At 46.7% G+C, this 21,138-nt stretch overlaps 1 protein-coding gene across 1 annotated transcript in view; it reads right to left on the bottom strand.

Annotated features, from left to right (window-relative positions):
• Positions 1-10,808: 10,808 nt before the first annotated feature.
• The window catches only part of MAATS1 (MYCBP-associated, testis expressed 1), a 30,295-nt gene continuing 19,965 nt past the window's right edge, over positions 10,809-21,138 (bottom strand). Inside the window, exons 12-16 of the mRNA XM_010567461.1 lie at positions 20,366-20,512; positions 17,063-17,284; positions 15,624-15,772; positions 14,323-14,414; positions 10,809-11,110 (exon numbers count right to left, since the gene is read on the bottom strand). Coding sequence (XP_010565763.1) covers positions 10,809-11,110; positions 14,323-14,414; positions 15,624-15,772; positions 17,063-17,284; positions 20,366-20,512 — 912 coding nt within the window. The remainder of the gene's footprint in view (positions 11,111-14,322; positions 14,415-15,623; positions 15,773-17,062; positions 17,285-20,365; positions 20,513-21,138) is intronic.

Genomic DNA, 21,138 nt, shown 5'->3' with positions numbered 1-21,138 from the left:
ACAATGCCTCCCACCCCAAACCCGCATCTTTGCTCCCCACCCCCTGCTTTCTAACTCTTTGAGTGCTGTAAGGTTTCGGTGATACCCTGATCAGTAGCGGAACGAAAGGAAACCGTCTCCGCCGTCACTCATTTCATTGGAGCCGTGGCTTTGTTCTGGATCTCTCCCAAGTTGCCCACCCTGCCCTCTCCTCCTCCCGCTAGCAGCGACCGGTTTCGTTTGGACACTTGCCCTAGCAGCTCGTTTAGACTTTGCTCGTCTCTTCCCCCCCCCCTCCCCCCCCCAAAATCCTGCACCCAGAAGTCGGCTGGGTGGCAGCAGCAGCAGCGCCTTCCCCGAGGCTCGGCCTTTCCACCCTCCCTGCGGCTGTGCCGGGGGCAGCGGTCGGGCCCCGGGGAGCAGAAAGGACCCCCGGGGAGGGAAACCCCCCGCACCCCCCAGGGATGCTGCGCTGTAGGAGTCCGCGGTGGTTTTTTTTCTGCCGGGGGGACTTTCTGTTGCCTTTCTTCTATTTTTTTTTCCCACACCGTTCCCCAAAGTCACTTTTGTTTTCTTGAGATGATAAGTTTAACATGACTCTTGATTTCTTGTGCCCAGCACGAAGGCCTTGTTTCTAAAACTAGTTTGCTTGTGTTTTACTACCTTGTTAGTATTCCACCTAAGATTGTCTTGAATGGGAAAACACTTAACTCTTTACCAAACCAAAGGTTGCTGTTTTATTTCGAAGCATCTCGTGTTCATTCCAGTGAAGCAGAGGCTGCACTTTCTTTCTGATGACACGAAGGTCAGTGATGCCAAGCTGTTGGTGACAGTCCGCTCAGAGCTGTCCCTCTCTTCTTTTACTCTCTTTCAGGCTTGTTTTTTAACCCAGTCTGGTCTTGATCTGTCCTTTACGTCAGCCCTGCCTTGGCGTGGGTCTCTGAGCCGGACTGGATCGCAGTCTGTCTCCCCCCACGGACACCCGATCAAGATGCTGGTGTTCTTTAATGTTAAACTTATCTACCTTGCTAGGGAAAAAAAAAAAAAAAAAAAAAAAAAAAAAAAAAAACCCGAAAAAAAAAATTGGCTGGTAGAAGATCCCCGAACACTTTGTCCCCTTATTTCGAAGCCAAGCTTTACCTAAAATAACGGCAGGTGCCTGCGACTCGCAACTTAAAATTTCCCCCCGGTTTTCAGTACTTGTAGAAGTCAAGCAGCCTGTCAGACTCGTACTCCTGTACTAGGAACCTCAGCCACCGCGGAGAAAAAGGAAAAGCCGATGAGGAAAAGCACAGTAGGGTATTCGGTCCGGGCTCTGCCTTTCGGAGACTGCCAGCGGGTACCCCTGGGGTGGCAGCTGATTTCCACGGGGCTCTCAGCCGGTTCTGGTCGTAGTTGGCTTCGTTTTGCAACACTGCAATAACGGCAAAACGACAGGAAAGGAAAACAGTACCTAAGGGGTTAGCTCGAGAAAAGTAGCTTCCTTGTGTTGGTCTTTCTCAATTTATTTTTAATATATATATATATAAAATATATTTATATATATATAATTTGCTTGCCTGTAAAATTTGCGTTCATTAATGTGTTGCTGATGGATCACTTGGGCCTGTACACACCAATTAGCGTGACCACTTCCATCTTAAAAACAGAAATCTAAAAATATATATATATATTAAGGACTGTGGGTTGTATACAAACTATTGCATACACTTGTGCAAATCTGTCTTGATTTAAAGGAAAAGCAAAACCTGTATAACATTATTACTACTTGAATGCCTCTGTGACTGATTTTTTTTTGTTTTTCATTTTAAATATAAACTTTTTTTGTGGAAAGTATGCTTAATGTTTTATTATTTCCCCCGCCCCATTCCCCTTGTAAATACGTTTTGTTCTGTGTGACTCGGTTCGGAAATAGTTAACTGGTACTGTAATTTGCATTAAATAAAAAGTAGGTTAGCCTGGAAATGAAATTTAAAAAATACCAAGTGTGTGGTCTTTATTTCAAAAACTTGCCCCTTTCTTTCCTCCTCCTCTCTCCCTTCTCCACCCCTTGTTCCTCACCCTCATGCCTCTTTCCACTCCGCAAGAATAGGTGGACGTGAATCTTTGTAATAATAATTAAAAGAAAAACCACAAGAAATAAGCATGTTTTCTTAAATGAGCTGTGTTATTCCATGCTATTTTTCAAGAGATGCCAGCTTGTCTATGATACCGTTTGATTTGATGGAGAGAGGAACCCTGGGACATAAATATTTCAAATTAAAACCAAGCAATCTTCCTTTACCGTCCACCTATAGATACGAACTTAAGAACCTGTGTAAACTGCTGGCTTTGATGAATCCTGCACTCATGGTTGTTTGGGTTTGTTTTTGGTTTTTTTTTATCATTTGATCCCATTAGTAATGTTATTTGGTGGTGATCTGTAAAGTTTGTCGAGACCACGTCCAGTGGACCGTTCCTCCAGCAAATCAGCACGTAGCTATCTCTGAGTTGGGTTTCCGGTACTGGATAATGTATGTATTAAACATGACATGTCTATTAGCGCAAAAGAAAAAAGAAAAAAAAAAAATAAAAATCCTTTTTTGGGCTGGCTGACCTGGCCGAATCCATTCTGTCGCTATCCTAAAGGCTAGATGCGAGGTCATGTGACTGCTGCTTCAATAAAAACAAATTTATATTGCAAAGAGGGTCCTTTTGGTTTGTTCGTGTGCCACGAGCCGCGGTCGTCCCCGTGAAACCTCCTCTGCTGGGCTCCTCCGGGCTGGAGCCTCCGCTCCGGAGCCGCTCCAGGAGAGGTGGGAGCTGGGTGGGAAGGGTTGTCCCCGAGGCTGCTCAGGGAGAGACCTCGGTTTAGGAGAAAGGCCGCCTGTGCCCAAATTCAGCTGGAGACTGGAGAAGAGGCTGCGGGTACCAAACCGGTCGGTGCGTTAAAAGGTCTGAGCGGGTGAAGCGTGGCGCTTGCTGCAGAGCCGAGGCATCCCCCGCTCCCCGGACCAGGCAGCCGGCGCCAACGGGACGGTTGATGCCCTTGATGGGTCCGCGCTGTAAGTCTTGCGTCGGGCTCCCTCCGACTCCCACCCGCCTTGCTGCGACGCGCCGGTTTCCCCAGACTGAGCTGTTTTGGGGGCTGTTCTCGCCCTTCTTGGGTGCTGAAGCTACACCCCTCGAAGCGGGTGCCAGCCCACCCCGGCTCACTGATGGGGTCTTGTTTTGTTCGGCCTCTGCCGCTCCAGCAGGTACCGGGACAGGGCCTGGGAAGCTGGGAAGCAACACGGGCGACCGGCTGCTGTCCCTTCACTTAACGTCGGTCCCCCAACGTCACCGGGGTTCGGGCTGCATCTAACTCGTGTGCCGAGACCAGGGCTGCTCTGCTCCACCGGTCCGGCCCCCGGCATTAAGGGTGGCCGGTTCCATCTGCAAAGGCATCGCTACCTGTACGGCACCTCGCTAGGTGAGTTGGTTGATTTAAAGTTCACTGCTGATGGGGAGTTCATCACAGTCCTCAGTAATTGGGGAGGAGGGGTTAATTATCCTTGGGCACTTTTCTAGATCCGCATGCACTGGGGTCTCCTGTCTCTCCTGAACTCCTCTCGCCGCGGACGCGAGCTGTGGGCTCTCTTTCTGCGCTGTCTTTGCACAGGAACCCCCTGCTCCAGTCTCGGGTCTCTCTTCTGAATGTCAGAGGCCCTTGACCAGGACCCAGTCACCTCCGAACTTCTTGCTAACCTGACTGGAAGGGGCTCTTCAGCTCCTTCCCATCTTTCTAATCCTTTCAATTATATCTATCTCCTCTGTGGCTGTTTTTTACACACTCCTTAAGCAGTGGGTACCAAAACCAGCCAGAGGTTTCCTACGACGGTCTCCCCAGTGTCAAATAAAGGCACTTAGAGACCATCTTGCAGCCGGTGCCTCTCTGTCTCTTTACCTGAGGATCACCCTCACTTTTCTGTGTGGAGGCTGCAGTTGTCCAGTTTATCCATCACTCCCTCCCATTATAATTCCTGCAAACGTTATTGCTGGGACTTTTATAGTTTCATCCCAATCACCCTTTTAAAAGATAGAATGAAAGGCCTTAGCATCAAGAGCCAATCCCCACACAACCTTCCAGGGAACAGTCATTCCATCACCGTTTCCCAAGTGAAAATACCTTTCGAGACCTGTTTGTAAACCAGGTTCAAATCCACTTAATTGTCAGTCACCGACACCTTTGAACGATTTAAAATGCTAATCCAAACGCAAAGCAGTACCGAGCTGAATGTGGTACAAAAGTCTCCTTCACTGACGTGCTTTGTCTTTATCGACCAAACTTCCAGCCATCTGGGTTGAAATTAAAAGTCAGCGTCAAGGCTACTGGCACCGTTTGTTATCTGGAAGGTGGCGGCTTTCAGGCTGCTGGTGGTAAGGTCCAAGTCGCTTTCAGCGCGAGAAGAACAAGAGCCACAAAGGAGGAGGGAAGCAAGCCGCAAAACGCGGAGGGGAGAGCGGGAGCACCGCGGTTTGTGTCTGAAGCACGAAGGCCAGTTGCTTGGAGACGGCGAGCCCGGCAGATGGTACACGATCTCATTAACCAGTCTTGAACCTCGCTTCCCTCCCCTGGCTCCGGGAAGGGCTTGGCTGGGTCGTCTTCCCTCGCTAGCCCTGGGGAGGGAGGTGGCATTCCTGGCGAGGGCAGGGCTGCTCCGGCTTTGCCGGCTTTGCTAAACCAGTCGTGCCCAAAGGCTGCAGGGTCGGACCCGACCTGCTGCCAAATCCGAGCTCTGGTGGGAAAGGAAGGCGCGTAGGTAGCAACGCCACACGAGGCACGGCAGGAAAACCAGGCTCGTGTCTTGGTGTGAATGTCGTACAACTGCTGAGGCTTTGGAGCAGACACCAGTCCCCCAGTGCAACTCTTGCTGGTGCTCATCGCAGGTGACCGTGCTCAGGGCTGTAAGGGAGAGTTGGACTTTCACAGCAAACACCTGCCTTTGGTCAATGCAGGAATGCAGTCCGGGATCTTGTTGCACACCCAGCTAACTCCTGACATCCTGGCACAGATATTTTCTTCTTGGTATGTCCTACTGCCTTCTGAGAGTCTCCATGCGACCGGGTAGGTCTCCCATGTAGTCAGTGGAGCTAAAGCTTTCTCTTTCAGGGATTCCCTGCTCTCTGCATCACCTGTCTCTGCTCGTGCTCTCCAGAGGCAAGGCTGGGTCCTCCAGGACAAGGTAAGTGGGGAATGAACAACCGCAGCAGGGTAGGCTGCCCAAGTCCAGGGCAGTCTGCAGGGCCTCCTCACTTGCCACAGAGTGAGAAAATGTGGCTGCGGGCAAACGAAACCTCATCCCCAGGCAGAGCTGCCTAGCAGAGGAGCCATGGGCAGGGACCTGGGGTCTGGGTATGTAACAGATTGCTAAGTAGAACGATGGAGGAGTTTGGGTTGGTTTTTTGGTTGGGGGGTTTTTTTCCCTAAGCAAAACTTTTAAAAACTGGTGGAATCCAGGCATTAGAACAGGACTGTTCATCTTAGCTTGCTGCCTGAACGCCCTGTGCTTTACGCCACCTCCACATGGTGAGCATTTGCGGGGTCCAGACGCCTGTCGCTGATGCAGGAATACGTGGCAGGTCTTGTCAGAGGGAAGCCAGGGCTGCAGGGAGCCAGGTCTCTTTTTCCCAAGTAACAAGCGATAGGACAAGAGGAAATGGCCTCAAGTTGCACCAAGGGAGGTTTAGATTGGATATTAAGAACAATTTCCTGACCAAAAGGGTTGTCAAGCACTGTAACAGGCTTATGGGAAGTGGTTGAGTCACCATCCCTGGAGGTATTTAAAAGATGTGCAGATGTGGCACTTGGGGACATGGTTTAGTGGTGGACTTGGCAGCATTAGGTGAACGATTGGACTCGATAATCTTAAAGGTCCTTTCCAAGCTAAATGATTCTATGAGTCTATGTTTCCTATGGCGTAAGAGCAGGCGTGTCCTCCTCCTCCCTTCTGCAGCTCGTTCCTGTAACCAAATCCTTTGCCAGGCAAGAGTGCTCAGGAGGCGGATGGTGATTACTGGCAAAACCCGGGTTGTCTGAGGGCATTTTTGCTCAAGGAGATCACCGATGTTGTTTGGGATGCTGTTGTTTGTTAGCAGTCTCAGGAAATGAAGGGTACTACCCACCTAGGGAGTCTTTGGACCATCTCAGTTACACTTCATTCCTCTTTCAAGGTTTTTGTTTCATGGCACCAGGCGTAGAAACAGGTTGGTCAATGGAGGCTGTTTCTGCTGGAGACAACAGATTCGGGGCCTGCACAGCAATGAAAAATGGTTTGCCTTTGGCTGGAGGCAGAAAAATTACACAGGCAGGTGGAGAAAGGCTTCAGGAGGTAAGGAACCAATATAGCGTTTGCAAGAGGCTTTAAATGTTGGCCATTACTGGCTCGGTAATAAACAAAGGGGAGATTCATTCTTAGGATCAATCCTGCAGCAACTTAAGGAGAGAGGGGCGAATGCAGCTTTTCAGTCTCCGTAACGCTGGTGGGAGCGGCTGCTTTCCAAATTCTAGCGATGTAAAATGATGAGAAGATGCTGGCCGAGAAGGGTATTTAGGAGAAGGTTTAGTGCGCTCTCGGTTTAGGGACTACGTAAGAGCACTGGTTAATATTTCAGGCTTCTTGCTGCATCTGTATTCAGAGCAGTGGTGTTCTTCACGCTCAGTGCTGACAGTTGTCACCAAGAGCAACAGCATCGGGTCCTTTCTGCGCAGCTGCAATTAGCTCACTGCAATTTGCATTGCAGGTAGCACCGCACGCTTCCAGCCGCTACCCCAAGGAAGAGGAGGAACATCCCAGCCCCCAGCACTGACCGAGGAGCTCCAGGATGGGCAAGGAGTGCAGGTTTCTCTGAAAGCTCCCCGTCGGGGGGACCAGATGAGGTAAATCTCAGACGGCTGGGCATCGTCTGGGCTGCGCAACAGGTCCAACCAGGCGTAGACTAGTGGCCAGGCGCGATGGTGAGTGTTCGTAGGGGCAGCCGCAGCTCTCAGGTCTGTTGGGGATGGTGTGCTGAGCCAGGCTGGCCGGGGAGGGCTCTGGCCCTGAGTAACAAGTAGATAGAGGTGAGCAGCCCAGGAAGGAAACGGGAACGGGACATCCCTTCCGAGTGCTAGGTGAAGGATTGGGCTTTGGCAAGTGGGAACAGGCCAAGAGAAGTGGCCTGGACTCCAGCCACAGGAGGTGGAGGATGAGGTGCATGGGATTGACATGGCATGTGGGAGAAAAGGAAGAATGAGAGGGAACGAATGATACGATCAGAGCAGAGACCCAGAGCTGCCTCTCCTGCCCAGGTTTCAGCGTACACCCTTCCTATCGGCCCGCTGGGACTGTCTCTCCTGTGCAAACAGCATCTGTTGAGATGCTTTCCCTGCCAGTTCTGCTCCCGGCAGTGGTTGTGAGGAGAGGTGGGGGCCTCGGTCCAGAGTGGTCCCAGGCAAATTGAATTTACTAGTCTAGGTGTACGCGTTACGTCTCGGGGAGTTGGTTTTGGCAGGTGTTCAAAACAATTCCTGCCTCTCTGGTGGGATGGCGGGCACGCATGTGAAACAACAGCTCCTCTTCCAAGCCCAGGCCCGACTCTGGAGAACACTGAGGTGAGGATGCTGGTGGATGCCGAGAAGATACTGACTCACCAGTCAGAAAAACGCAGGAAAAGCTGCATGAACAGGATTTTGGTAGAAGCAGGGAGACAGGACTGGGAGGAGGGAAAGTTAGTATCAGTGCAATTGGACCTCGTTAAAAGCCTTTGGCATGTGAGGACCATACTTGGAGGATTATTCCCCCACCAAAGTTGTGTTGGGGTCTGAACTGAGCCCAACAAAGTAGCGGGCAGGTCCTGTGCGCTCATGAGACCGGGAGCAGAGGGAACAGCAGCGCTCAGAAAGCGGCAGGAACAGCCAGGTCTACAGCAGCAACTTTTGCGATGGTCATCTTGCTTTTAAGGGAGGCAGGAGAGATGGGAGAGCATGGGTTCGTTGTGTTTTTATGTTGACTAAAACATAGATATAGTAAGCGCGCAGTGGAAAAGGTGCATTGGCTTCCAGTTGTCCTACCAAAAGTCCTTTTTGCTGAACTGTAGGTATTGCGATAGGATCTCCTCCTTCCACACTGCAAGAGCTGTATCAGCAGGGAAGACTTGAGACAATTTGCGTTCATTCGTTTACCGCAAAGAGACCGATTTTTCAGCCTTCTCACAGCGCAGTGACCCCAGAGGCTCGTTTGGTTCAGCCCGTCTCTCCCACCTGTCAGGATGCAGAAGCCGGCAGAGCAGCACAGCCAGGCTCCCTCCCAGCGGGCAGCTGGTGAAAGAAAAGCGGGAAAAATTTCCCCAGTGTTTCCACTGTATTGGTGCAGCCCTGGAGGCATCTGCTCTGTTTGTTTCGGGTATGGGCTCCTCCCCAGGGTTGTTCTGGCTCCTGCTAGGAGAGGGAATGGTGCATTCTTCTGCTGTTGATTTATGATCCCAATTCCCTCTCACTGTGCTCGTTTTCTTTCTCAAAGCACATTCTGCAAAGCTTGAAAAAAAGCCCGCATGTGACAACTGAAAGCAGTTTCTAGAGCAGAGTTTCCTGCAGGAATCCTGCCGTGGCCATCAGTTTACATGCTAGGCAATGTCATGTGGAAAAGATGGCTTTATCCCAACGGTGTCCCTTAAATCATAACAGAAGCCAAGACATTTATAGCTCAGGCTGTGCATAGCATCTGGAGTCCTCTGCCCCCTCGTTGTCACGCAGAGGGCTGTATCCCGGCAGAAGACCGGAGTGCTGCAACCTACGTCCATTCCCACACCTGTTGGAACACTTCTTATCTTTTTAAAACCACGTCAAATTGCACAACAAGCCACATGGAGAATGTTTATTTCAACCTACCATCTCAGAAATACAGTAAATGCCTCAATGGGTCGGTCTTCCTGTTCTACTGTTATGCTGCATCAAGTTTTCCATGTCTCATTACATAGGATCTTGTGATTCATGTTATCCCCCCCCTCTTTCAACCAGGCTAAATTTGTCCAAGGTGGCCTGAGGCAAAAGAGCTGATCCCTGCACAGCTTCTCCTCCCACACTGTGAAGAGTGTTTCTTTCTATGTTTTTGCATTTGCTACCTTCCCTTTTTCTGACTAGCTATGTACGCAATGAGAATTTTTCCAAATCCCCAAACCCTAATGGGATCATCCTCACAGAGTCCTAACCAAAACTCATCACCCATCTCTGACTCCTGCCAGATTTTGCAGTACTTGCAGAGGCTGCCTGACCCCACCAGTCACCTGGTGACCCCGGTTCAGTGACCTGGAGACCAGCAGTGGTTTCTTGGTGCAGCCCTTGTTTCCTCTCTCCAGTTCTGATGTACAGCTCAGCAGAATATGAGGGTATTCAGACTTTTTTCCTCCTCTCTCCTCCCTGCCACTCCCCCCCCCAGCCCAATCCATAAAACAGAAACCTGATGCAAAATTTTTCCAGGAATGCACTCATGAGCCTGAATTTTTCATCAGCTGCTGGTTTGTGTTTTGAAGGAGCAGCACCATGTTCAGGATTAGTTAGCTGGACCGTATCTGAAGCTTTATAGACCCAGCACAAAGAACAGGCTATCAGTTACACAGAAATGATGGAAGTACACAGAGATTAGCCCATTATCACGTTAGCACTGAGAGCTAATACTGCTATTTGTCGCATAAGTTGTAGCCATCCATGAGTAAGCATTTTGGGTGTGGCTGCGCCTGCTCCTCCAAAAGCTGGTGCGTTTGATGTTGGTATCGGCGTAAATGTACCTTTCAGATGCTAAACCCACAGACTTCAGGAATTTTGACAGGTGAGTGCTGGAGAGCTGAGCAAGTCCCTGACAGCTCTCTGATCAGATGCACTGCGCCTGTCTGCAGCCTGCTGATTTCTGACATCCTGAGCTGGAGCACCCCCGTGCTTGCAAACAAGGCAAAGCCAGCATCCTTTCTGGGTAAGCCCCCTGGAGCTGGAAAGCCAGAGTGACTAACACTGTTCTAAGAAAAATAAGATTCTTTCCAGAATTGTTCTCCTTTGGGATGATAAAAAGCAAGAAGAGGTCAGCCCAAAGAGTGACATTTCTGGAAAAGCCGTAAGCACTGGCTAATGGGTTCTTTGCACAAGCTCCATCAGCCCCTGCCACGTCATTCTGCTATCACCTAGCCTTAGTTATTAGTGCCAGACACTGCCTGGTTGGCAGGAACCACTCTGCTGAGGTCAAGGGCGCCTGTTCTTTATGCAAGGACTAATTATGTGAAAAGATGATGCAAGAGCTGACCGTTTTCATTCAACTTCAATGCTTTATTAATAGCAGTGCTAATGCAGGAAGCCGCTCTGCCTTACTCCACTGAGGAAATCAGTGGGACACGCTTGAGAAAAGACTCTGTGTATGGTCTCAACTCAAAATTTCCCACTGCTGGAATATTTTTTCATTTAATGTTATTGATCCAAGGAAATACCATCAAAAGCCCAGGTGCAGATCTTTATTGGTCTGTGCCTGGAAAACAAACAAGGAATGCTGCTTTCTCACTCAAGCTTCTCTTAATAACTAGAAGAGGAAAATTAGTTAATGAGGCCCAAAGCTAGTTGGGGAAGGGGTGGAGGGGGTGGTCTGGGGCTGCTGCACCAAAATGTATACAGAGTGGTTCCAGGACAACATTGCTGGCAGGCAGCAGGAAGGACAGCCCAAGGGACAGAGAGGATTTTCCATTCTGGGTGCCCTGAAAAGAGTAAATATAATGTGCTTGCCTCTCCTTCATCATGCTCTGAGCTCAAATCACAGAGGGGAAGGGAAACTCACCTGGCTCATCTTCTGTCTCTAGGAGGCTGTGGGATCCTTCTCCGATCCGTCAGAAAGGTTCACTGCTGTCTCTCCTGGGCTTTCTTCGCACAGAAATTTACCTAGTTCGTGTGCAATGGGGGCAGAGCAAGCGCTCTCAGCTGCACTTGGTCCAGCAGCTGTCCCACTCAAAGCAGCGCTAGCTGTCCCAGCAGGAGGATCTCCCTTTATCTTGCTGGCAGATGTCTCCTGATGTAGTGCCAGATCAGCCAGTACCCTCTCTGTGCCCCTGTGGATGATCTGATGAGCAGCATAGATGTGTTTTCTTTGGGATTGCCTCACTGCGCATAAAAAGAGGTAAGCCTTTTACTTGGAAACGTACAGCAAAGCGTTCTCTGTAGGGGAGAAGGGAGGGATAGCTTTTAGCCTTCCTGCAGCTGTGGAAAAGCCTATCTCAGGAAAAAAAAATCACGCCCTTCTAACTTTGGCTGAAAGCGTTCTACTGCCACCTAATAGCAGCAACCAACTTTGCATTTCACTTTGAAGACTAGCCCCCACGGTGCGAAGGACAGCCAAAGTGTTTTCCTTTCCAGCTTAGGGCATAACTGCCCAGGATATGTTATCAGGCTCTAAAATAACCTCTACTTCAGTGTCTGTTAATTGCAGCAGGCCTCTGGAAGACTGGAGCTGAAATCTGCCCTCTCCTGTGTTACGATTTTGCCTGCACTGAGAAACTCTTACTGAGTTCCAAGTAAGACTTGGAGACAGTATAGACACATTCAATCACCTACCTTATCACTTCCCCTCTGCTACTGCAGGATTGTTCTTTATTGTGTTTTACAGTTTTCATCCAATCTCATTTGTCTATATTTCCAACCTACCTCTTGGGAAATAATTACCTAAGCCAAAGCATTCACCCTACAATTCTCTTCATTGCTCTTCACTATTCTTTGTTCCCTCTTTCTCTCTCTAGACTTAAGACACTGGTAAACAGTCATGGAGATTGAAATACTGCATGCTTGTAAGGAGGGTGTGGGGAATGTTGCAGGACTGAGTTATGGCTCTCATCATGTCACTTCCCTGCAGAAGTCCAAGCCTTCCTTGTTGCTTTGGTCTGTTTATGTTGTAAGGCTGAGTGGTACTTTAACTGTGAATCTGACCACTGGCATCTTGCCTGCTGTCACACAGTTCTGCATACTATCATTGACTCGGTCGCTCAACTTTACTAACCCGTCCTGTTTACGTTTATCTATCTCCCAGGTCCATTTTGTCAACAATGAATGCAACTGGATCTCACTTGCATTTGAAAAGCTGACCTTCACCAGCCAGCTCTCAATTCCCAGGAGAGCTTTCTCTACCCAAGGCATTTTGGCTTCAATCGTGTATGCATGAACTGCATCAACCATACTGGGAATACTCTCCTGGTATTGCTGCAGTCCCCTCCTCCACCCACAGTGAATTCCATCTAAAAGAAAGCAGGCTCAAATTGGTGAGTGATTGTCCTTTTAAAAGCGAGTTTTTTCATATCAGCACACTGACTTCTACTTCCAATGAGGGAGAGTTCAGAAGTGAGGTGCAAAGGGGTTTCAGGATGAGCCAATATTGCATAATCCCTGCTTTTATGCATAGGAATGTGACAAAAAGAGGAGGAAAAAAAAAAAGAAAAGAAGAAAAGACTAGGTAATGGCAAAATAGAGATGTTTAAGGCGAAGCTAAAGCGTAGGCAAAGACTGAACTTGGGGGCCCTCAAATCTTTGTTCTACAAATGGATTTACTCCTCTGGCAGGCCAGACAACCACTCTCAGATCAGTTCCTGCTAGTTTCAAGGAGGGTGTATGCTCAAGCATATGCCAGATTGCTAAAACACAGTTTCATAATGAATAGTCTGGCTCACTATAGGGAAAGCTTTAAAAGCTGCCACAGAAACACAATACAGTGATGGGCTCATGAGATCTAATGCCATTCTTTGATACCATTTCCCTTGGATTTACATGGAATAGTTACTGATTCTGCTTCCCTGAAGGTATCGCTGTGCAGGAGGTTTACGGCAGGGTGTGTCCATCAGAGCATACATTTGATAGAATTCAGCTCTCTCTTAAGTGTATGGAGTCCTCTCCACCTCATGCAGCAACAGCAGAAGAGAGTATGAGCCAGGTCTCTTCCTGACCTTTGATGTCTGCTGTCACAAGAATATTGTGGCAAATTTCACCTGATCACATTTGAAGGAGCTCTTGTACTTTATAACCTATTGCTCTAGGTCTTCCACCAGCATCCACTTTCATTTTTGTCTGGGTCTAGCTCTGCTTTCCAGGCAAACCCACTGTAGCTATCACAGATTTTGAAGCTTTTTTCCCTCCGTTGCTTCAGAGTGCTTCTGAGGTGCTTTGTTCGTTAGCTGCTGTTGGATTTAAGCTCAGTATGTATTTTCTTCCTTGATGGTACCTCTGTATGTCCAGAATCCTAGGCCATCTCCAGGTCTTCTCTTCTCTTCTCCCTTCTGAGACAGGCTACCCTGTGTGTGTTAGTGCCTGAGCTACAGGCTTCATTGACTAAAATTACATCACCTGCTTTGGTAGGCTTGCAGAAGCAGGGCTAAGGAGAAGGGAGCTGATTTAAGCTTATGTAGAATTGCCAGCTGCGGAGTAGATACTGTTGTTGTGACAAATATGCAAACTAGGAAGAAAAAAGTTTGCACAATTCGGAGACCACAAAATGTGTTTGCAGGGTTTCTGTTTTCATTCACAAAGCAACAAAAAAATCAATGAAGTGCCTTTGTTCTCAAGTCAGAGAAGTACACCGCGGAAGGACCACTTCAGACTCAATTGTGATACAATTGCTTTTCTTAGGTTATATCCACTTTCTGTGGGTGACTGGTTTCATCACAGTCTTCTGAGTGTGCTGGTCAGTGGAAACATCCCAGCTAAGAACAGCCATTAATTCATGATACTCAATGTAATACACAGGTTTCCAGGGCCCTCCCCTCTGTATTTTGACAGATACTATTCCATTTTGGCTAAACAGAAGCATCCTTTACAATTGCAAGTTTATCTGCTTAAAATGGGGTGCCACTACAGCCAACCCTAAAACCTTATCTTTGCTTCTAGCTCTCAACCAGTTGGGGGGGAGGGGGAAAGCACAGGAAAGCATATAATCTTCTTTCCACATATGGCACGTATTTAAGTAAGCTGCCTGTTAAAGACTTAAACGTTTTTTAGAAATTGCCATATAATACACAAATCACAGCCATGCTACTTAAAGACTTTTCCCAGTTTGTTTTTGAAGGTGCAGTGGGCTGCTTCTTTTCATGTAGTTTTATTGTTGCAGATACACCAAATTTACATCAGGTCTGAATTCAGGCCACCATTTTAAAAGACTAAAGCTCACGAGAAATTGGTGAAAAAAGGTCAGAGGGCTTAACTTTCTACCTGCAGAGTGCAAAAGAGGAATCTCAGAGAACTGAGACAACTCTTGGCACTGCATCTTTCCTTTCAGTGAGCTAGAGCAAGGACGGTGAACCAGTTCACAAAGAGAATAAAGTTACTGGACTCCTTACCTTTTTCTCTGATAAACATTTTCTCAGCTTCTGGAATCAGGAAATCATAAACCAGCTCTGCTACAATCTCTTCTGACTGCAGGCGAGTTCGACTACAGAACAGATGCAGAGTGGTATTAGTATTTTAATTTTCTTTCCAGATGACCTCTGCAAACACAAGACTCCCTTGTAAATATTCGTGCTATTTTCAAGGGAGTGTATTTTCATGGCAGTAATTGTCAGCTGGGTCTCTTTACCCTACAAGTAAGTGACAGTGTGACTATTCCCCTTTGCACTGCCAATGTGTTCAATACTGCATTGGAAAGCAGTATTTCCAGGGAGAAGATCACCCTAGGCTCCTTATCCTCAAAGGTATTTAGGAGCCCAGTTCTCACTGATGACAAACTGAGTTAGACACGCAGATACCTCTGAGGATTTGCATCTTTGTCAATTTAGTCTTTGGCCCATTGCTGAGTTTGCTAAATTTTTCCCTTTTGTGACTCTGCATTTGGCTGGTCCCTGTGCTCTTTTCCATGCCAGTGTTTAGTGGGTTCCCAATTGGCCCAGGGGCTGCATGCATTATCTACGCTTCATTCTCCCCAAGGATTTCAACATTCTGGTTGTATTCATCTAGTTACAAAATACACAGCTGCTGTACCATAGGAGAGTCACTGTGTCATTGGGATTTTTATGGCTCGGTTCCAAAAAAAGAGCATAGAAACTGAACTGGAGGTTTGGCAGGTCCTAAAAAGTATTCACTGCTGATGCCCCAGCCAAACACAAGACTGTGGTGTTCTCAACAACTTACTCTACTCAAAGTGCCTTGTCAGGCAGCCATCAATATGACTGACCCCCATGGAAATTGGCAGTTTCTTAAAAAACAGCCACCCCAGAATGAAAGGCTGCTGTATAGCTGTATCTTTTAGCATCTCTTTCAAATGGATTTTCTGTAGTAGTGTAAATAAATGAAAAGACCAGTATGAATGGGTATTGCTTTAGGCAGTTCCCAGATTCACTTAAGGCTCAGTCACAGCATCACATTGGCATGGAGAAGTCTAAAAAGGGTGATTCACAGATCTCAGAAGTGATTTTCAAATGGAATCTGGCACATGCTGTATAGAAATAAGGCTCTGATGGATTTATATGTGTGTACCAGGTAGTAAGTGTGGTTCCCATACAGCAGTTGCACTACTGAAGCGATCATGAACAGCATTGCTCTGCCCTTCCCATGTCTTAGATTACACATGTAACCACAGATGCAGATGGTCAGGCAGGTTCTAAACTGCTGTAAACAGCCTCTAATGTGCCATTTAATAACATACCAACTTTCCATTTCATAAGCAATGTCATTGATTTCTACAGCCATTCTCTGAATCTCTTCCCTGGCTTGTTCTTCAGCTGTGTCCTCCATGCTACTCAGGATAATGTCTTCCAAGTAGGAGTCAATAGTGCTCTGGTGCACTTTCACCACCTGGAACAAAACACCAAGATATTGTTCCGCTGCCTATTGCTGTGCCAGGAACATGGTGGAAGCAGATTTCCAAAGAAGCAAGAACAACAGACTTTCACCAGACTCTTAATTTCAGGCAGGCCAGCCTGAGATTTGGTTTCAGAGGTGCTTTCTGGGAAGAATAACTTGTGTAAAAATTCATTTTCTGACAATTTTTTCTGAGAACTAATTGAACAGAAACAAGTGCAGGAAAGAACCGGCGGTGGAAAAAAAACTTATCCGCAGATCCAATTCTGCTGCAGCAGGTTAGTTCTGTGAATGCAATGGCAGTTGCATCCTCAGTTCTCATAGTCCCCTGAGCAACAACTGCCAAATAATAATCATCAGTATTGACTTCAGTAGATTAATCAGCTTTCATTCAAGCAAATCCTGAAGGAAAAGGTTCCATCAAGCCAGTCAAAGTAACATGAATAAAAACAAGATAAAATTATTAGTTTCCTTATAATAGTTGTACAGCAGAGATTCTAGAAATGGGTGTTTTCCTTCTGCTAGTCTGAAGGGCATAAGCTTATGGCACTTTGACTCTCCTTGCTTCCCACTCAAAGGTGCAGAAAAGAGGAGAAGCTAAAATTAAAAGAAAAATAAACATGATGCCAGACTCTCTTGGCATTAACCTCCTCCCACAAAGTTTGAAAATCATTGGTTTAGTCAATTAGGCTCCCACTCATTCCCTTCAACTGGGAGGAGTATGCTTTACACAGTCAGGAGCTAGGGAATAGGAATAGGACTGTAGAATAGTTATGGAATATGGTAATAATTCAGGATTTTTATTTCTGGATTTTGAGGTTATGTTATCCATTATCATTACTTCAAAATAATTTTTGTACTTCTTGTTATTTGCAGTCCACTTTTGGCAGCCAAAATCTTTCCAAAACCTCGCTTAAAGGCATCCTTCCTGGGAGAGCACCTAGTAGTTCTGCTGGACAGACCAAGTGCTGACGAAACATTATTCTTAAAGATGATCTAGGTACATCTGTTCTCCATGGCTGTTTGTTGTAGAAATTTAGAAACCTACATCCATTCATGATATGCCTAACAGGACTGTCTGTAGAGGTATTCAGATAATCCTTAATTTAATGGGCATGACTCTTTTAGGAAGGAATCACCCTCTCTTCAGTAAGCCTTCCCCTTCATTTTCAAAACTAGCCATAACCGAAGTCAGAGCTGAAGCACTTTCCTTCCATCTGGACCTTCCCACAAGTAGGCAGTTCCTACAAACTGCCCACAGTCCCACCAGTCTCCCTCTCTTGCCTGTCTGAAAATCTCATCTTCTTCCTGACGCCGCCTCTCTTCCACCTGACGACGTCCACTCTCCTCCGCTTCCCGCATCCGCCTCTGCCTCTCAGCCAGCATGACAAAAGCGTGGATCTTCCGTTCTTCTTGCAGCCTCACCAGCTCTTTGGACAGGAAATCAAATATGTTCGCCAGTGCCCTTCCTTCTTCCCTGGCCAAGTGGCTTTCCATTGATGATAGCTTTAAAAAAAAAAAAAGGCAAAGAATTGTGTTACAAACCCCAGGAATGTTGTTCAAAGTCCTAGGACTACCACAGGCATGTGAAACAACTCTGCAACATCCCTAGGAGTTTTGCATTCTTCTTGTTTTACATGCGCTGGCCTGGATTCTGTATAATGTAATGTTCCTATATATAGGCTCTGATGGCATGAAGAGGCTAAAAGATGGCGAAACTAGTCAGGGTGGAAACAGTCCCGACACTGTCACACTAGGACAAGCAGCCCCTATGCTTGGGTAGGTGGGAGGAGATAGAGCACTAGACGCGCTATATTCCAGGTATTATGAACTGCTTTTGCGGCCGTGAGTATAATCAGAATAGTTGCTGAGGCCATCTGCTTGTTACTGGGGAATGCTCCACTGCCCAGACCAGGAAAGGGGATGTATGAAAGTGACAATGAAATAGCTTCAGCTGCATATCCTCCATCTTTCTTACCTACACCAGAACAGAAAAATAGGATTAAAAGTTGCAAATGAAGCTTCTTTCTAGCATTTGGAAAGTAAATCCTCAATCTTCATGAGTAGGCAGCTTAAGTAAAGATTTAGGAAACCACAATTGTGAGTACAGTCACATTTCTATCCTCTCCTAAGGATACAAAATGTCTGTTACAGTTCAAAGCCACCTCAGTGAAATGGTATGTCTTTGGCTGGACTTTCATGATGTGACCAAAGTGACTAACTTGCTGAGACAATACAGCAACCATGAGTCCCTACAGTTTTAGGTACTGAGTTATTACCTAAAACTGTACAAATTACTAACCACTAACAAATTGAAATCAACAGTAATTATATTGAGTTTTCAGAAGTGCAAATAAGACCTCAAAATTCCAGGTAATGAAAAATCAGAAAGTCTGTGACAGAGCTGAGACTAAATTCCAGGTGTTCAGCATTACTGTGCCATTCACTCCTTGTTCCAAGCACATCACGTTCCATGGGTCGGGTATGCGTGATTGCACTTTGGAAAGGGACAAGATCTATGGTAAGTTCATTATCTCCAGTATGGACTATGAAGCCACAGTCCTTGGCAGGAGGGAATGTCTGGAACTGGTTGGGATGCCGTGTTTCTGTTGGAATAAACAGACAATAACAGAGTAGACCTGAACGTAAAACTCAAAATGGAGCTGAAATATCCCAGACAAGTAGTAACAAATCAGCTTTCTTATACTGCTGTGCCATTTGCTCATGCAGTGTTTCAAAGAAAGTGGGACTGTCAGTGTTGCACACATATAGAAGTGACAGTGCTTAGCCCATGGGTGTTTAAGATGGAGGACAGCAATGCTGTAACTGCACCACCCCACGGGGAGGGATAACATGGAACTAATGTGCTGCTTCCTCTTTACTGCTCCAGGTGCTGTGCCTACAACTGGTGTGAAATGGAGGAAAACAACGCAGGAACACTCTTGTCTTAGACTTTTGTTATATAGGAGGTTGGAAATTTTCAACCCCTCATCTTTGACCATTTTATCTAGAGTTTCCATCCTCTTTCTGCAGGAAGCATTTTTTGAAAAATGCCTCTTTTTATAATGGAAAGGTCAAAAACCTGAAAAAAACCTGCGACTGCCAAGAACTATAGAACTTTGAGTTATCAGTGACTTTCTAAAATAGCCACACACATAGAAAACTCCTGCACATGCATTCCAGAGAGTTTTAAAGTTCAAAGTTTTTGAAGACCTGAGCCTTGGACTGTGTGCCTTCAGAGACATAACAAAAAAACCAATGCAAGAGTAGAGGAGGTAGATACCAGCAGAGGGGGATAGTGGCTCTCCCAAAAGGAAATTCGGAGATCAGAGGTCAGCATCTTTACCTTTGCTCTCTCTCCTTCTCTGTGAATGTCATTATGGTGTCTGAACTGCCCTCCTTCACTCTCACCTGCGCTTCTAGAAGAGGAGCATTTCAAGTTCCTAATGCCTAAGGCTTTTATTTGTCTCTTAATTTCTCAGTAGAAAAATTCTGTATTCCTGCATTCCACACCTGGGCTCCCTGTATATGAAGGAGCATCTGGAAATGATAAACAGTAAAACACAGTCACCCGGTTCAATTTTTACTGAGATCTGAGGGGAAATTTTGTTGCTGCCCACCCAGCAGGAAGCAGTGGTCTGGTTCCATCTCCACCAGGCCAGCTGGCCAGCGGATGCTGTTATCATAATCTGGAACCTGCAGAATTGCCTCACAGCTGGTCACTGAAAAAACAGAATAGTAGTAAAAATGATAGGAAAACCTGCAGGAATGTGGGAGATACTGTGTATCTGAGATGATGCAGTGAAGTCTGGACAAAATTTATGATCCATTTCAGACCAGCATCTGCAATTTGATTCACTTTGCTCTGGAAGGCTGTGGCCCTGCAAAGAAATAGGATGGGAATCTGCATCCCCAGCTCTCGCTAGATCCTTGGCAGAGGATGGAGCCCAAAATTTCTCTGCTTTCCATAACAGTGGCAAGTACAACACTGTGACACCATTGCTAAGGTCCTAGAAGTCTCAAGCCCAGCCAGATTTACAAAGTAATCCTGCTTTGGCTTCTTTTGTGATGTCTTATGCCCGAGGAGGAGCCTGAGAGGGTGCCAAGCTAGGAAAGGAACAGGGAAATGACAGAGCAGTAACACACATTCAGTAAAACATCTGACAGATGTGAGTGACAAGCATGTATTGCGATGCCAGGTCACAGCACCAGTCAAATGGTTTGAAATGTGGGAAAACTGAGGTTTGTCTGACAGTGCAGTTTGTTCAAAGCCCTGTAAATATAAATAAGCGCTCTGTCTGCAAACAAAGCAAGTGCAGCCTGGGTAGCAGCTGTGGTCAGGACTCCTCAGTCTGTTTCTGAGATTCCCCAGAGCCCCCACAGCAGTGAGAGAGCAATTTTAGCCCCTCAGGCATTCAATGCTTGGCCTGTGCTAGGACAGCATTTTTGTTACTTGGGGTGCTTTCTGTGCTGTGGATAATAGAAAACATAAAGAAATTAAATGCAGGAGAGCTGGTGGTGCTGCAAGCACAGAGTGCCTGGTCAGGACAGTGTTGTGAATCAGCCTTCCCATCTATACAGGCAAACCTTGTGCATTTGCAAGTCATGCTGTTGCTGTAGAGCCCGTGTCATTTGCTCCTCTGCCTTCAAAAGCAGCTGTCCATCCTCCTGGAGTGCGTGAGTCGTGCGCAGCTCTCTGATCAGTTCCAGCCGCTTCTCCTTCCCTTCAAACATCTTTAAAATAAAGTTAAACAACCAAGCATATTAAATGGAGAATATAGATCAACATGTTTTGCCAGCAGAGCACACCCTTTTTCTCCAAGTTGCAAGGTCAGCTGTTTCCAAGACCTAGTTCTCTGTAATGAATTTGTGGCCACATTTAGGCAAACACTACAGCTGTCAGGTAAATCTTGCCTAAACCCTCCTGCATAGAAGATGAAAGTTGAGACCTTCTGCTGTGGCGTATAGATGATCCCTTGCTACTTTATTATAATTTTTTTTATTATTATTCTGTTTAGCTTCACCCAGTACTTAAACCACTGAAATGCAGAACAGCAACACCAATGTCAAGTGAAAAGGGCAATAGCCTTCTGGATATCCTGTTATATCAGCCTCAGTGTCCCAGTGTGAGCATTGCCCCTTTTCCTCAGTCCAGGGTTAGATGTCTCCTCATTCAACATCTACTGTTCTCTGACCTTCATTTTGTGGGAGTCCAGCAACAGCTCAAAGAATAAATTGGTGGCGAGGTTGTTGAAAACTGCTGCTGTCCCTGTTATGGGATTATGTGTCCCAGCCCTTCCCTGACACTGTCTTATTTTCATTCCCCCTTTCTTCCAACAGGGCTTCCAATAGCAACAAAG

Source organism: Haliaeetus leucocephalus, unplaced genomic scaffold (genome assembly GCF_000737465.1).
Source record: "Haliaeetus leucocephalus isolate CR32 unplaced genomic scaffold, Haliaeetus_leucocephalus-4.0 Scaffold228, whole genome shotgun sequence".
Classification (NCBI taxonomy): Eukaryota; Metazoa; Chordata; class Aves; order Accipitriformes; family Accipitridae; genus Haliaeetus; species Haliaeetus leucocephalus.
Note: the sequence above shows the minus strand (reverse complement) of the source record. Positions and strands in the feature narration are given on the sequence as shown.